We start from the raw sequence: 14,854 nt of genomic DNA on the forward strand, positions 1-14,854 counted from the left end.
GAAACATATTGACTGTACGCTTGATTTAGTAGTCTATTATTTAACATGAAACAATGCCTTTTAGTTTTTAAAGCAATTGCTTTTATGCCGTCGCATATGGCCATCTTTGTGACCCAGATCAGAGACTTCGCCCAGATCAAGCCATAGTATTTTGTTAAACAGGCTCCTGGTCAGTCATTCTTTAACACCTATGTATGTTTTCTAATGCAATACATAGCTTGAAACTTTAAAAAAAAGTTAGTGGATTTAAGAAGTTTCAGAATATGTTCTTGTAGATGTATTTTTGTATTTAAAGGGTCAACCGTTTGACTATCAAATAACATAGAAGTCCGAGTGAAAAAAAAGTACATTTTTATAAATGCGATTCCGTTTTCCGCCGTTCGTACAATGTTTCAACAAAATATGGATTCATTTCAGTTGTTGATTTAGTATTGAAAATTTAACTGAATTATCTCCTAATAAATACGGTTTTTAACCGGATTTTTGTGACAAAAATGTCGGTTATTGATTTGGGGATGTACGGCGGGCGGGCGGGCGGGCGGTCGGGCGGGCGGGCGGGCGGGCGGCAATCAAATGTTGTCCGTGCATTAACTCATGAACCGTTCAACCAAAGCTTTAAAAATTTTAATATGTTATTACTGACAACTATACGAAGGTCAAGTTCAATAATGGCGATTTTGACTTTTACCGTTCATGAGTTATGGTTCTTGAAAGATTGAAAAATGGAGTTGTCCGTGCATTTACGCATGAACTGTTCTACCAAAGCTTCCCAAATTTTAATATGTTGTTACTAATGACAGAATGGAGGTCAAGTTCAATAATGACGAATTTGACTTTTACTGTTCAGGAGTTATGGTTCTTGAAAGATTGAAAAATGGAGTTTCCAGTCGTGTCCGTGCATTTATGCATGAACTGTTCTACCAAAGCTTCCGAAATTTTAATATGCTATTACTGATGACAAAATGGAGGTCAAGTTCAATAATGACGATTTTGACTTTTACCGTTCAGGAGTTATGGTTCTTGAAAGATTGAAAAATGGTGTTTCCCGTCGTGTCTGTGCATTTTCTCATGAACCATTCAACCAAAGCTTTTGAAATTTTAATATGTTGTTACTGATGACAAAATAGAGGTCAAGTATAATAATGACGATTTTGACTTTTACCGTTCAGGAGTTATGGTTCTTGAAAGATCGTAAAATGGTGTTTCCATTTACGTTGTTGCATTTACTCATGAACCATTCAATCTAAGCTTTTCAAATTTTAATATGTTGATACTGATGACAAAATGGAGGTCAAATTTGATATTGACGATTTTCACTTTCACCATTCATCAGTAATGGTTCTTGTGATATTGCCAGGACACAAATAAATGTTAATAAATCCGGTTTGCTGTCGTTGTGACAGCCTCTTGTTTATGTTTAATTTGTGTTTCTTTAAGAGGTCAGGTGCTCTTGTTCATTCATAAAATTATCGTTCATTCATACATTTATCGTAAAATCAAAATCACTACACAGGTTAATGCGTAGTGTCAAATTATTACCTGTAATCTAAAAATAGACAAACTTTATTTGCGCAAAAAATTTAGCGGAACGAAACCCTTGTTGAAAACACATAACAATAAGTTCGTTTTCCTTTTCTGTCAAAACTCCGTAATATTTATCGATCACCTTACTAATGAAATGGACCCGTCCAAACGTATTAGATGCCAAGTCGGTCCAGATGAAGAGATATTTACAATTTGGAATTTTCTAGTTTATTAATACATAGATTGAAAAAAAGTACGTCTTTTTAAATATCATGATCAAAACTGGGTTTGCATAACAAATGTCAGATGAAACCATTATCCTCGTCTTTTCAGTGAACAAGTCTACTACGTTTGTTGACACTCGACGGTCCACCGTGTTAGCAATTTTATTTCACATGTTTTCGAAATATTGAAGATCATGTTTCGCAATGTTTCCTGAAAATTGATAAATATCAAAGCAACGTAGAGCTGTTTGTTCTTGTTCGTATAATAAAATTGAGAATGGAAATGGGGAATTTGTCAAAGAGACAACAACCCGACCATAGAAAAACATACAACAGCAGAATTAAGGTCACCAACAGGTCTTCAATGCAGCGAAAAATTCCCGCACCCGGAGGCGTCCTTCAGCTGGCCCCTATACAATATATATACTAGTTCAGTGATAACGATTTAATGTCATGTTTGTCTGTGATGACCCCCTTTTTCGGGATTGCATGAGAATTGTAGTTATCTCGTACCCACATGCACTTGTTTCTATCCATAGGAAGGTCGACTATCCATATAAAACTATTTATATGGATAATCGACCTTCCTATGGATAGAAACAAGTGCATGTGCTCGTACCGCATCAGAAGGACACATATCAACTGAGCAATAATGTTTGGAACTTAGTTTTAAAAATGATGACAAAGTAACATTATGAAAATATTTTTATTAAGCTGAAATATACATTTATTCTTTACATGTTTATGTCTTGTAAGATATTTTATTTCTTTCCCGTTTTTTAACATTTGCGTCTGGAAAGTTGAAATGTTTTAACTTAATCATTTGTGTTAATGGTGAAATATAAATTAATAATGAAAATTGTTAAAATTAAATCAATAAAGGAAATTATTGCCAAGGAAGTTACAAACACTACCAGGGGATAATCCATGATGATTTCTTTTTGAGTTATATGTTTCAGCACATGTATATTTGACCCCAACTTTAGTCTGGTAAACGTGTTGTCTCCTTGTGAAATATAAAATATATTAAAAATGACTTTCTGCTAAAGTCTTTTATTTATATAAAGTTAAAACCTTCTTACTTTTAACTAGACAACACTCATGTCAGGTTTAATTCTTGTATATATGTGGATGAAAAATAAAAGTCCCCAAACATTAACATGGCAGCAATTGCTTTTACAGCCTTTAAGGCTTTGATTAAATGTATTAAAACATGTTATTTGTATAGGTATTGATAGCCAACAATGGTATAGCTGCAGTAAAATGTATGAGGTCAATCAGAAGATGGTCGTATGAAATGTTCCGTAATGAGAAGGCTGTCAGATTTGTTGTCATGGTTACACCAGAAGATTTAAAAGCAAATGCTGGTAAATGTTTAGTGTGATTAACATCAGTGATTTTCAGCTCTACCCTTGAAACTTGATATGATATACTGCATAATAATACCCCTCCAAAGGGGATAAACTGGTTATCCCCTGTCAGTCTGACAGTTCATGTTTCTATTTGTTTTTTATGAAATTTTGTAGCATCCATTTATGAATAAGTGGGTCCATTAATTTGAAACAAGTTTTATGTGAGTATGCTTTATCCTATGAAGCATTTCCACATTCACAACTCAAATAACTTCCTGTTTACTGAATACTTATATATTCTTACACATAATTTCTATGTTTGAAATTTTTATCTTGTTTTTCTCCAGAATTAAAATCACAGCTTCCTGAAATTTGGTGTCAAGATCAGTTATAACTCCATAGTTTCAAAATTTGACACAAGATCAAAGTTTTTATTTCTTGTTTTCCAGAATATATTAGGATGGCCGACCAGTATGCACAGGTTCCAGGAGGATCTAATAATAATAACTATGCTAATGTGGACCTGATTCTGGACATTGCTAAACGAACACAAGTACAGGCTGTATGGGCAGGATGGGGACATTCATCAGAGAATCCAAAACTACCAGAACTTCTACATAAAAACAATATTATATTTATTGGTAATTATAGTTAAACAATATCTCACAAGGAATTGAACTTTGTGGTTATACACCTAGCATGTTAATAAATAATTCAAAGATCAGCGTTTATATATGTATCATAAAGTGTCACTGAAATGCATTAATGTTCAGTTAAAATAGATCATTAAATAAATTTCATATATCATTTGTAATTATGGCTTAAAATGTTGAAGTATTTTTAATGAATTTCATTGATATAAGAAAACCTATTTGAACCACAAGTTTAAATGTCCTGATAAAAATCAGTCAGAAATAAGAAAACCATGAACTAATATGAAATAACGTATTTCTTTTAACCCCACAATTAGTTAAAGTTTTCTGTTAAGCTACATTTGTAGGAAAAGAAAATTTATTAAATTTCATACAATATTCTTTTAATTAAATGCTCAAGCATTCAAATTTAAAGGTGAAAGTTAAAGTTCAAAGGAGAAAATCATTCTTACCGGAATAAGACATAAGCTTACCAACAGTTATTTATATTATTTGAGGATGAGATTTTCAACACCTTTCAGGAAAAAAAAAGAATAATGAGGGTACCTGCCTTGATATTTTTAGGTTTTACAGAATAATGTAAAAACTAGTTAATTTGCACCTTAATTATGAATTGACAGTTAAGTTATCTGCTGATTTTTAACTTACATATGTACCTATACTACTCTGTTGCCAAATGAATTACTGGTTGATTTGGGTTGGAATATTTAAAGAATGAAAATGGCACATTTCATAAATTTCATTTATCTGAAGCACATTTCTAGATTTATCTTCATCAGGAATATTCAAAGCCAAATATTTGAAAGCCATGGATTTAAAAAAACCAAAAACAAGAGAAGAGCTATATATCCAAAAATAACCTAGTAAAAGAGCAGAATTTATCTAAGGCCAACTTTTTCTGACGGAGTATAAGGATATCCTTTAGAACAATATATGATGTTGTTAGAAATTAAAGAATTTCAATGAATTCTAGGTTTAATTTTAGTGTGTGACACTGACAAATCAAACAAGTGAAATATTTGAAGTTTTCAGCCTTTTAGATAATCATGCTTAACTGTTACTGAAGGCTATTCCTTAGACATGAATCTGGAAAACTAAATTAAACTTGGAGAGATATAAAAAAAATAAAATGTATAACTGTATACTGATACTGCTTTATTTACTATACAGGACCACCAGAGTATGCCATGTGGGCATTAGGAGATAAGATAGCTTCATCAATAGTGGCCCAGACAGCCAATGTACCTACACTACCATGGAGTGGTTCAGGTTTGTATATACAATAGTGGCTCAGACAGCTAATGTACCTACACTACCATGGAGTGGTTCAGGTTTGTATATACAATAGTGGCTCAGACAGCCAATGTACCTACACTACCATGGAGTGGTTCAGGTTTGTATATACAATAGTGGCCCAGACAACCAATGTACCTACACTACCATGGAGTGGTTCAGGTTTGTATATACACTAGTGTCCCAGACAGCCAATGTACCTAAACTACCATGGAGTGGTTCAGGTTTGTATATACAATAGTGACCCAGACAGCTAATGTACCTACACTACCATGGAGTGGTTCAGGTTTGTATATACAATAGTGGCCCAGGCAGCTAATGTACCTGCACTACCCTGGAGTGGTTCAGGTTTGTATATACAATAGTGGCTCAGACAGCCAATGTACCTACATTACCATGGAGTGGTTCAGGTTTGTATATACAATAGTGGCCCAGACAGCTAATGTACCTGCACTACCCTGGAGTGGTTCAGGTTTGTATATACAATAGTGGCCCAGACAGCCAATGTACCTACATTACCATGGAGTGGTTCAGGTTTGTATATACAATAGTGGCCCAGGCAGCTAATGTACCTGCACTACCCTGGAGTGGTTCAGGTTTGTATATACAATAGTGGCCCAGACAGCCAATGTACCTACATTACCATGGAGTGGTTCAGGTTTGTATATACAATAGTGGCCCAGACAGCCAATGTACCTACATTACCATGGAGTGGTTCAGGTTTGTATATACAATAGTGGCCCAGACAGCTAATGTACCTGCACTACCCTGGAGTGGTTCAGGTTTGTATATACAATAGTGGCCCAGACAGCCAATGTACCTACATTACCATGGAGTGGTTCAGGTTTGTATATACAATAGTGGCCCAGGCAGCTAATGTACCTGCACTACCCTGGAGTGGTTCAGGTTTGTATATACAATAGTGGCCCAGACAGCCAATGTACCTACATTACCATGGAGTGGTTCAGGTTTGTATATACAATAGTGGCCCAGACAGCCAATGTACCTACATTACCATGGAGTGGTTCAGGTTTGTATATACAATAGTGGCCCAGACAGCTAATGTACCTACACTACCATGGAGTGGTTCAGGTTTGTATATACAATAGTGGCCCAGACAGCTAATGTACAAACACTACCATGGAGTGGTTCAGGTTTGTATATACAATAGTGGCCCAGACAGCTAATGTACCTACACTACCATGGAGTGGTTCAGGTTTGTATATACAGTAGTTGTCGTTCAGCCTCTTTCAGAAAGCGGAGTCAATTCCGAGGAGTGAACTATTGGAATACAAAGTTAAAAAGAAAAATAAAAAGACTCCATGTGTTCTTACTTACCACCCATCTCTCAAAAACAGCTTTGGTGTCATTCGTGAGCATTGGAAATCAGTTGAAAAGAATTCCAAACTATCCAAGATTTTTCCCGAGCCTCCAATGATAGTTTTTAGGCAACCTAGTAGTCTGCGGAACCTGCTGGTGCGGGCTGAAGTGTCTGATAATAGAAGTACTTCTGGAGAATGTCGTTCGTGTGAAGAAAAACGCTGCAAATGCTGCCTACAGATGCAGCATTCATCAACATTTCACAGTAAGGCAACCGAAAACAACTATAAGATATTTTGCAATGTTACCTGCAAAAGTATGAATGTTATTTACATACTAGAATGTTCGGTTTGTGGCCTCCAATATGTTGGTGAGTCAAAGCAGCCTTTCCACAAACGCCTCAATGGCCATAGGAGTGATATCTCTAAGAAGCCACTTCTCCCAGTTTCTCAGCATTTATTGCGAAAAATGTGACAAAGTTGTAAACACAATAATTTAAACTCGCATTTTGAAATATTTTACATAAAATTAAAAAGGATTTTTCTTCTAAATTGTAAAAATTAAAATCGCATTTAAGTCTAAAATGACAAAATTGCAGTAATAAATGCACCCAATAATTTGTGAATTTACAGTAGATGATTTATCATTTAAATCATCCTGAATGTATCAGACTGGCACTTCTCTTGAACTGAATTTTAATGTGCGTATTGTTATGTGTTTACTTTTCTACATTGGCTAGAGGTTATAAAGGGGGAGGGTTGAGATCTCATGTTTAACCCTGTCTCATTTTTGCACCTGTCCCAAGTCAGGAGTCTCTGGCCTTTGTTAGTCTTGTATTATTTTTAATTTTAGTTTCTTGTGTACAATTTGGAATTTAGTATGGCGTTTACTATCACTGAACGAGTATATATATTTGTTTAGGGGCCAGCTGAAGGACGCCTCCAGGTGCGGGAGTTTATCACTGCATTGAAGACCTAATGGTGACCTTCTGCTGTTGTCTGTTGTATGGTCGGGTTGTTGTCTCTTTGACACATTCCCCATTTCCTTCTCAATTTTAAATATTTGTTACTTGATGATGAAGACACACTACAATCAATCATCAGATGATTTACTGTATGTTTTAGGTCTGACAGTAGAATGGGATGAGAAGAAAGGTCACCGTGTAACAGTGCCTAATGATGTCTTTAAGAAAGCTTGTGTAAAAGATGGTGATGAAGGATTAAAGGCTGCTAAGAAGATTGGATTCCCTGTTATGATCAAAGCCTCTGAGGGAGGAGGAGGGAAGGGTATAAGGAAGGCTGAGAGTGAAGTAGATTTCCATAATTTGTTTAGACAGGTGAGTTATGATCAAAGCCTCTGAGGGAGGAGGAGGGAAGGGTATAAGGAAGGCTGAGAGTGAAGTAGATTTCCATAATTTGTTTAGACAGGTTAGTTATGATCAAAGCATCAGAGGGAAGGGTATAAGGAAGGCTGAGAGTGAAGTAGATTTCCATAACTTGTTTAGACAGGTTAGTTATGTTATAAACTATAGGTATATTTACACTCAAGTAAATTCAGATGAATATTTGAAAGTGTGAATATTCCGATTAGAAACATCATGAAACTAGGAAAGAAACAGATTTTTTAATTGTTAAACCATATGCGTGATATAAAGCCATTTGATCTATCATGAAGACTAAAAATGAAGTATATTTAATTGCTGTGCTACATGGTTATCAGCTTCTGTGACCTCAATCAATAAAGGATTAAAAATAGAGATGTGGTATACTTCAGTGAGAAAGCAATTTACCACATAAATACCAAAAAAAACCTATTATGTCCAATATTTAAATGTGATCTCACACAAAAGTTTTACCTTACAATAGCAGATTTGTTCTCTTATTTCAGGTACAAACAGAAATTCCAGGTTCACCAATCTTTATCATGAAGATGGCATTATCAGCCAGACATTTAGAAGTACAGATTTTAGCAGATAATTATGGGAATGCTGTATCCCTGTTTGGTCGTGATTGTTCTATACAGAGAAGACATCAGAAGATTATAGAAGAGGCACCAACAGCTATTGCTAGTCCTGATGTGTTTGAAATGATGGAAAAGGTATAAATTAAAAAATATAAGATTTAGATTTTAAAAATCAAAACAATGGAAATTTCCTAGCTGAACCTGCAGAAAGTATGTGCATATTGATGATGGAAGATTTTAACAACATTGACTGGCTATATAACCCTCGCACGGTAGGATCATTGTGTATATTCCACTTATGTTTCCTTTTTTTTCAGTATCTATTAAAGATGTAGTTCCAAGCTAAACATGTAGAAATATGATATGTTTTATTTATATTTCAGGCTGCTGTCACTTTAGCTAAGATGGTTGGTTATGTCAGTGCTGGGACAGTAGAATATCTCTACAACTCAGAAGATGACACTTTCCATTTCCTGGAATTGAATCCAAGATTACAGGTGGAACATCCATGTACAGAAATGGTGGCAGATATCAACCTCCCTGCTGCTCAATTACAGGTAAATAAGTCTTCAGATAAAAATATTGCTGCATAGAAATGATGATTGATATCAAACTCCTTGCTGCTAAGTCCAGGCTTCAGATAGAATGTCCCTGTATAGTAATGGTGGCAGATATCAACCTCCCTGCTGTTTAATTACAGGTAAATAAGTCTTCAGATAAAAATATTGCTGCTTAGAAATGATGATTGATATCCAACTCCTTGCTGCTAAGTCCAGGCATCAGATAGAATGTCCCTGCATAGTGCATGGCAGATGTCAACCTCAGAAAAGTTAAATTGTTGTTTATAGTTGTAAACATTGAATGCCTATATTTTTACAGATTGCTATGGGTCTACCACTATACAGATTGAAAGACATCAGAAGTTTGTATGGCTTGGATCCCTGGGAACCTACTATAATAAGTTTTGAACAACCTAGCTATAAACCAAGCCCCAGAGGTCATGTGATAGCAGCCAGGATAACCAGTGAAAATCCAGATGAGGTATGCAAAATTAGGACAATTGGCTTTATTTAAAATATCAAAATAAGTATGATTATACCCACATACTAAGGAAATTATTATAGGATATTTTAGAATTTATTTAAGTCTTTCCTTTCATCTGGAGTTAATTACCTTTCTCACGTTATATGCAAACAGGAGCATCATGTGTCCCATTGACACATTCCAATTTGTTTTTATTTCAAAAGGTCAAAATCTCAATATCTCATGTTCAAATGTTGCAAACTCAAAAATCCAATAAGGTCTATTGGCTGGAATGTTTAGCAAGTTTTAAGTCACATGGATCAAGTGAAATGTAATTTGTCATTTTAAATATACCTTTATTTTATTTCAGGGATTTAAACCAAGCTCTGGAACTGTGCAAGAACTGAATTTTAGAAGCAGCAAGAATGTCTGGGGGTACTTCAGTGTTGTAGCATCAGGAGGGCTCCATGAGTTTGCTGACTCACAGTTTGGACATTGTTTCTCTTGGGGAGAGGACAGACACGACGCTAGAGAGTGAGTAATGAGTAGGGGGAGACCAGTAAGTGAGACAAAGGCTTCTGTTACCCAGGGGATATTTTGCCATTGAAGCTACTGTAGAACTTTTAACTTGAAAAGTTTGTTTTTCTAAAGGATAAGAAGGTTGCTTGTAATTTTTCTTTTCCCTGGAACTAGAATAAGTGATATAAGAATGGTAATCTGATTTTTTCATATAAAGCATAACATTCTAGAATTTGCACAGTGTAAACTCTTTTAGGAATGTGTTTTTTGCTCTTGGCCTTAGTTAATTGTTGCAATGAATACAGGAAAAGCTATATATTTTGTCGTTATTTGCCTTGCTTTCTGGTGTGGTTACTATGTAGTGATGGGGAGGGGAGTCTATTCCTTAATTTGTCTTTTTTTACTGTCATTTATTAACCATACTGTCCTATTTTTGCATCCATAGCTGTTCCTGAACCACAGGACATAATTTTCCAGAGCTTGCACAGGACCAGACACACATGATATTCATTTGCATCTACTATTTAGGAAAACTATTTTCTATCTTTCAGAAACTTGGTTGTAGCATTGAAGGAACTGTCCATTAGAGGTGATTTCAGGACAACAGTTGAATATCTGATCAAACTTTTAGAGACTGAGGAATATCAGAACAACAGAATATCTACAGCCTGGTTAGACAAACTGATCTCTGAGAAAGTCCAGGCCGAGAAACCACCTACCATGTTAGGGGTCATCTGTGGGGCATTACATATAGGAGATCAAACCATAACTACTAGCTTCCAGAACTTCCAGGCTTCTCTAGAAAAGTTAGTGCACTTTTTATAGTATTTTACATTTTGTCTTTAAATTATTTTTTTTTAATATAAAGGTTGATAGGACTTAAAATGTAAAAAGGAAAGATGATTCTAATGTGAAAATTAAAATAAGATGTTATTAAATTATAGTAAACATAAAGATTGTAGAGAAATACAAGTGCAATTTTATTCTAAATTTGTTTGTTTAATGTTTTATTTAGTTTGAGTGTTATTCCAGTATTTTGAATCAAATTGAATAAAATAATGGAAATTGTAGTTAAATTGTTAAAGAGGAAAAAAATTAATGAAAAATAACAATGAGCCATTTTGCTGACAGAATTTTTTAAATCCTGTATAAGATGATTATTGTCCATTACAGAGGACAGATCCTACCAACTCATTCCCTGAACAACAAGGTGGATGTAGAGTTTAACTATGACTTTGTCAAATATCGTTCACAGGTATGGTAATTAGTTGTGGGACAGCAAATATTTATCTATATAGTTAATCTACCAATTATGCCTTATTAGAATTTGTGAGGTAGACCAATCCAATAATTTGAATTGATTATGTAATTATAATACTGAGCAGAATGTACGGTTCGATCGTGGGTATTAGATTTCGTGGCTTTGCCAATCTCTGCATACACAGCCTACAGAAAAGTGTATTTCGTTTCAAAATATTTGAATTTGTGGTTCCCTTGTATCTATGAAAACCATGAAAATTAGTATCCAACCATTAGTAATGAATCCACAGTATGATTAATATTATCAAATAGTCGAATTACGTTCAAAATAACAGAAAGTTTTGATACTATAGAACAATTTCAAATTGATAAGATTTGCTTATCAATCTTTAAATTTTGGTTAGAGGATGGGAAAGTTGACCTTGTGTATTATTTTTCAGGTTGTGAAAACAGGAGTTAGTACTTATTTCATCAGTATGAATCAATCATTTATTGATATTGAAGCTCACAGGTATGATAATAACAATCTGACACAGAGTTCTGTCAATCATTTATTGATATTGAAGCTCACAGGTATGATAATAACAATCTGACACAGAGTTCTGTCAATCATTTATTGATATTGAAGCTCACAGGTATGATAATAACAATCTGACACAGAGTTCTGTCAATCATTTATTGGGTGTCTTCTGGCTATTCCTACATTTTGTATTTTACTATTCTGGCTATTCCTACATGGGGGATTAGTGGAAGAACAATACATGTTGTTATTGCAAAATATGTTGTTTTAGTCATTAGTGTCTAATTTGGTCAAGGTAAATTTACCTGTGGAAATTAAATAAAAATTTATATTTATATGTAAAGAAATAGACTTTTTTGTTTGAAAAAATGAAAAATGATTGTTTATATGTAAAGAAATAGACTTTTTTGTTTGAAAACATGCATATAATTATTAAAATACCATAGAATTTCTAAAAAATAAAACTTATTGAAAGAAAAGCAAGTAAAAGCATTGGAAAAATAAAATGAAAAAGTAGTAAAAGCATTTAAAAGTCTGGAAAGTATTTAAAAAAGTATTGAAAAAGAAAATTAATTATTACCCACACTTTCAACTTCAGCCTCAAAGAATTTATCAATTTCATTATTTTAACAAATTATGATTTTTAAAAATGAATATAATATCAAAAGTACTTAATTATCATAGATAAGTGTATAAATTGGCATAATAGATTAAGCAAAGCCAAATGACTTTGATAAGCTTTGATTAGCTTTGATTAGCTTTGAACACTATTAACTTGTGCTCAATGTCTTAACTGAACATCACAAGCTCTACCAAACAATTAAGCATTACTATAAGTAGCCAGATTTTTCCTGAAATGATCATTCTCAGTTCATCATGGCTAATGCCCAGTTAGATATCAAGTTTACAACAAATAGATTAGGCAACCAGAACTTGGTACACAATAACTACAAGTTCCAGATAAAGTCAAGACGTGGAGACAGATGTTATTGGAAATGCTCTACCCGTAACTGCCCAGCTACTGTCAACACACACAACAACATACCAACCAAAGTGGATGCTATTCACAACCATCCCTCAGACAGAATGCAACTCAGAGTAGACGATATATTACAACGTATGAAAGCTCGTTGTAAAGATGAACTCACTGCAATACCAACTATTTATGAAGAAGAATTGGTAAAACTACGAGACCGGGAATGGAATGATGACACACACCAACTAGTAGAACACATACCAACCTTCTACTCATGCAAAGACCAGCTTTACAACGAGAGACACAAGCTAATACCAGCACTACCAACAACAGTAGAAGATATCACAGTAGATGGTGAATGGGCTCAAACTACCACTGGCCAACCCTTCCTACTGGCAGATGATAACACCAATGGGCGAATGCTTGTATTCAGTACCCAAGAGAACCTATATCATCTAGCAGCAGCAGACACCATCTACTGTGATGGAACATTCTATGTGTGTCCAACACTCTTCTACCAGCTGTACACATTCCATGCCAAAGTTGATGGTACTATGTTTCCGCTGGTTTACTGCTTCCTACCCGGTAAAGATCAGCAAATGTACACAAGGCTACTTACTATTTTAAAAGATATATGTAGCAACTTCAACATCCTACTTCAACCAGCCAAGATGTTCCTCGACTATGAAATAGCCATCAGAAATGCAGCAACTTCAGTCTTTCCAGATATCAACATCAAAGGGTGCTTTTTCCACTACACTCAGTGTATCTGGAGAAATGCACAGAAGCATGGTCTGCAAACAGAATACAACGAAAAGGGCGACATTCACCAACTTGTTCGTAGAGCTGCAGTACTGCCACTTTTACCACCCAATACTATTGAAGATGTTTGGTTTAATGCACTTGAAGACATCGATGATTCAGATACTACCACACCAACACTTAACTTTACTGACTATGTAACAAGCTACTGGGTAGAGAACAACCAAAGTCTGTGGAATCACTATGCAACAGAAGGTCCTAGAACAACAAACCATTTAGAAGGTTGGCATAGTAAGCTCAAAAAGTTAGTTAAGGCAGCTCACCCTAACATCTTTAGTATGATTAGTTTGTTGAGACAAGAAGAAGCCTTCCACGCTCTCACATTGATTCAGTACAGAGCTGGCGGGAAACGTATCCCAAGAAAGAGGAAGTATAGGGAAATAGACGACAGCCTCCAAACCTTGAAAGTAAGGTTACAGAATGATGAACTTACTCCAGTAGAGTACGGAGATGCTGCTTCTTATCTCCTGCACATTGATTAAGACTTTGTATTCTCTTATATGTTCAATCATGTTCAATGTATTACTATGTGAGTGCTATGAATAATGTCACTTTAGTATACTTTTGGTGCTTTGTTAAGTGTAACTCAAATTTAGTGCTTTGATTTAAAGAATGATTTATTTAACATTGATATTTCAAATGATATTATTTACTTGTAAATATTATTGATAATAATTGCAATTACTTGTGCATGCCATTATAGCTATAAATTCATATTCTGTGCTTTTGAATATTATTTACATAAACTGTGCTATTAAATTTATAAAATGAAATAAAAGAAATTTTAAATAAATTATTCTTTTTCTTTATTTTCTACAAGAATTACCTGGATTTACCTTGATTCATTAGATCTCATTAGTTTAGTGTTGTTACAACATAATCCTACATAATCCCATTGTTTACACAAAAATTCTGGCAACTCCTACATGAAATTATACAATTTTACCTATAAAATTCAAAATGTAGGAATAGCCAGAATGAACCCATTTATTGATATTGAAGCTCACAGGTATGATAATAACAATCTGACACAGAGTTCTGTCAATCATTTATTGATATTGAAGCTCACAGGTATGATAATAACAATCTGACACAGAGTTCTGTCAAAGTTTACCTAACATAAGTTCCCCTGGAAACTTTGTTATCAACACTGTCAAAATATTCTGTTAAGAACAAATGCTGTTATATTTGTTCCAATGAAATAATATTATAGGGTTATTGCATGAATATTGGGGAATATTGTCCCTAGTAGAGTTTATATTGCATGAGCTTGCGAGTGCAATATATGTTCTACGAGGGACAATATTCCCCAATATTCATGCAATAACCCTTTTATTGTATAGCAATATAATATTTGAAAGTAAAAATTGGTTTAAACTAAGATTTAAACATTGATGACGTCATGA

At 34.4% G+C, this 14,854-nt stretch overlaps 1 protein-coding gene across 9 annotated transcripts in view; it reads left to right on the forward strand.

Moving 5' to 3' along the window:
- Window positions 1–14,854, forward strand: part of LOC143048668 (acetyl-CoA carboxylase-like) — an 81,634-nt gene that overhangs the window by 18,318 nt on the left and 48,462 nt on the right. For 4 of the 9 annotated variants that reach the window (XM_076222465.1, XM_076222467.1, XM_076222468.1 and 1 more), the window contains exons 4-14: window positions 2,977–3,115; window positions 3,550–3,741; window positions 4,924–5,022; window positions 7,491–7,702; window positions 8,254–8,463; window positions 8,712–8,885; window positions 9,208–9,369; window positions 9,722–9,885; window positions 10,422–10,676; window positions 11,044–11,125; window positions 11,571–11,641. In XM_076222465.1, the coding sequence (XP_076078580.1) occupies window positions 2,977–3,115; window positions 3,550–3,741; window positions 4,924–5,022; window positions 7,491–7,702; window positions 8,254–8,463; window positions 8,712–8,885; window positions 9,208–9,369; window positions 9,722–9,885; window positions 10,422–10,676; window positions 11,044–11,125; window positions 11,571–11,641 (1,760 nt within the window). The other 5 variants (XM_076222471.1, XM_076222472.1, XM_076222470.1 and 2 more) reach the window with 5 other exon arrangements.

Source organism: Mytilus galloprovincialis, chromosome 10, assembly GCF_965363235.1.
Source record: "Mytilus galloprovincialis chromosome 10, xbMytGall1.hap1.1, whole genome shotgun sequence".
In the NCBI taxonomy this organism is placed as follows: domain Eukaryota; kingdom Metazoa; phylum Mollusca; class Bivalvia; order Mytilida; family Mytilidae; genus Mytilus; species Mytilus galloprovincialis.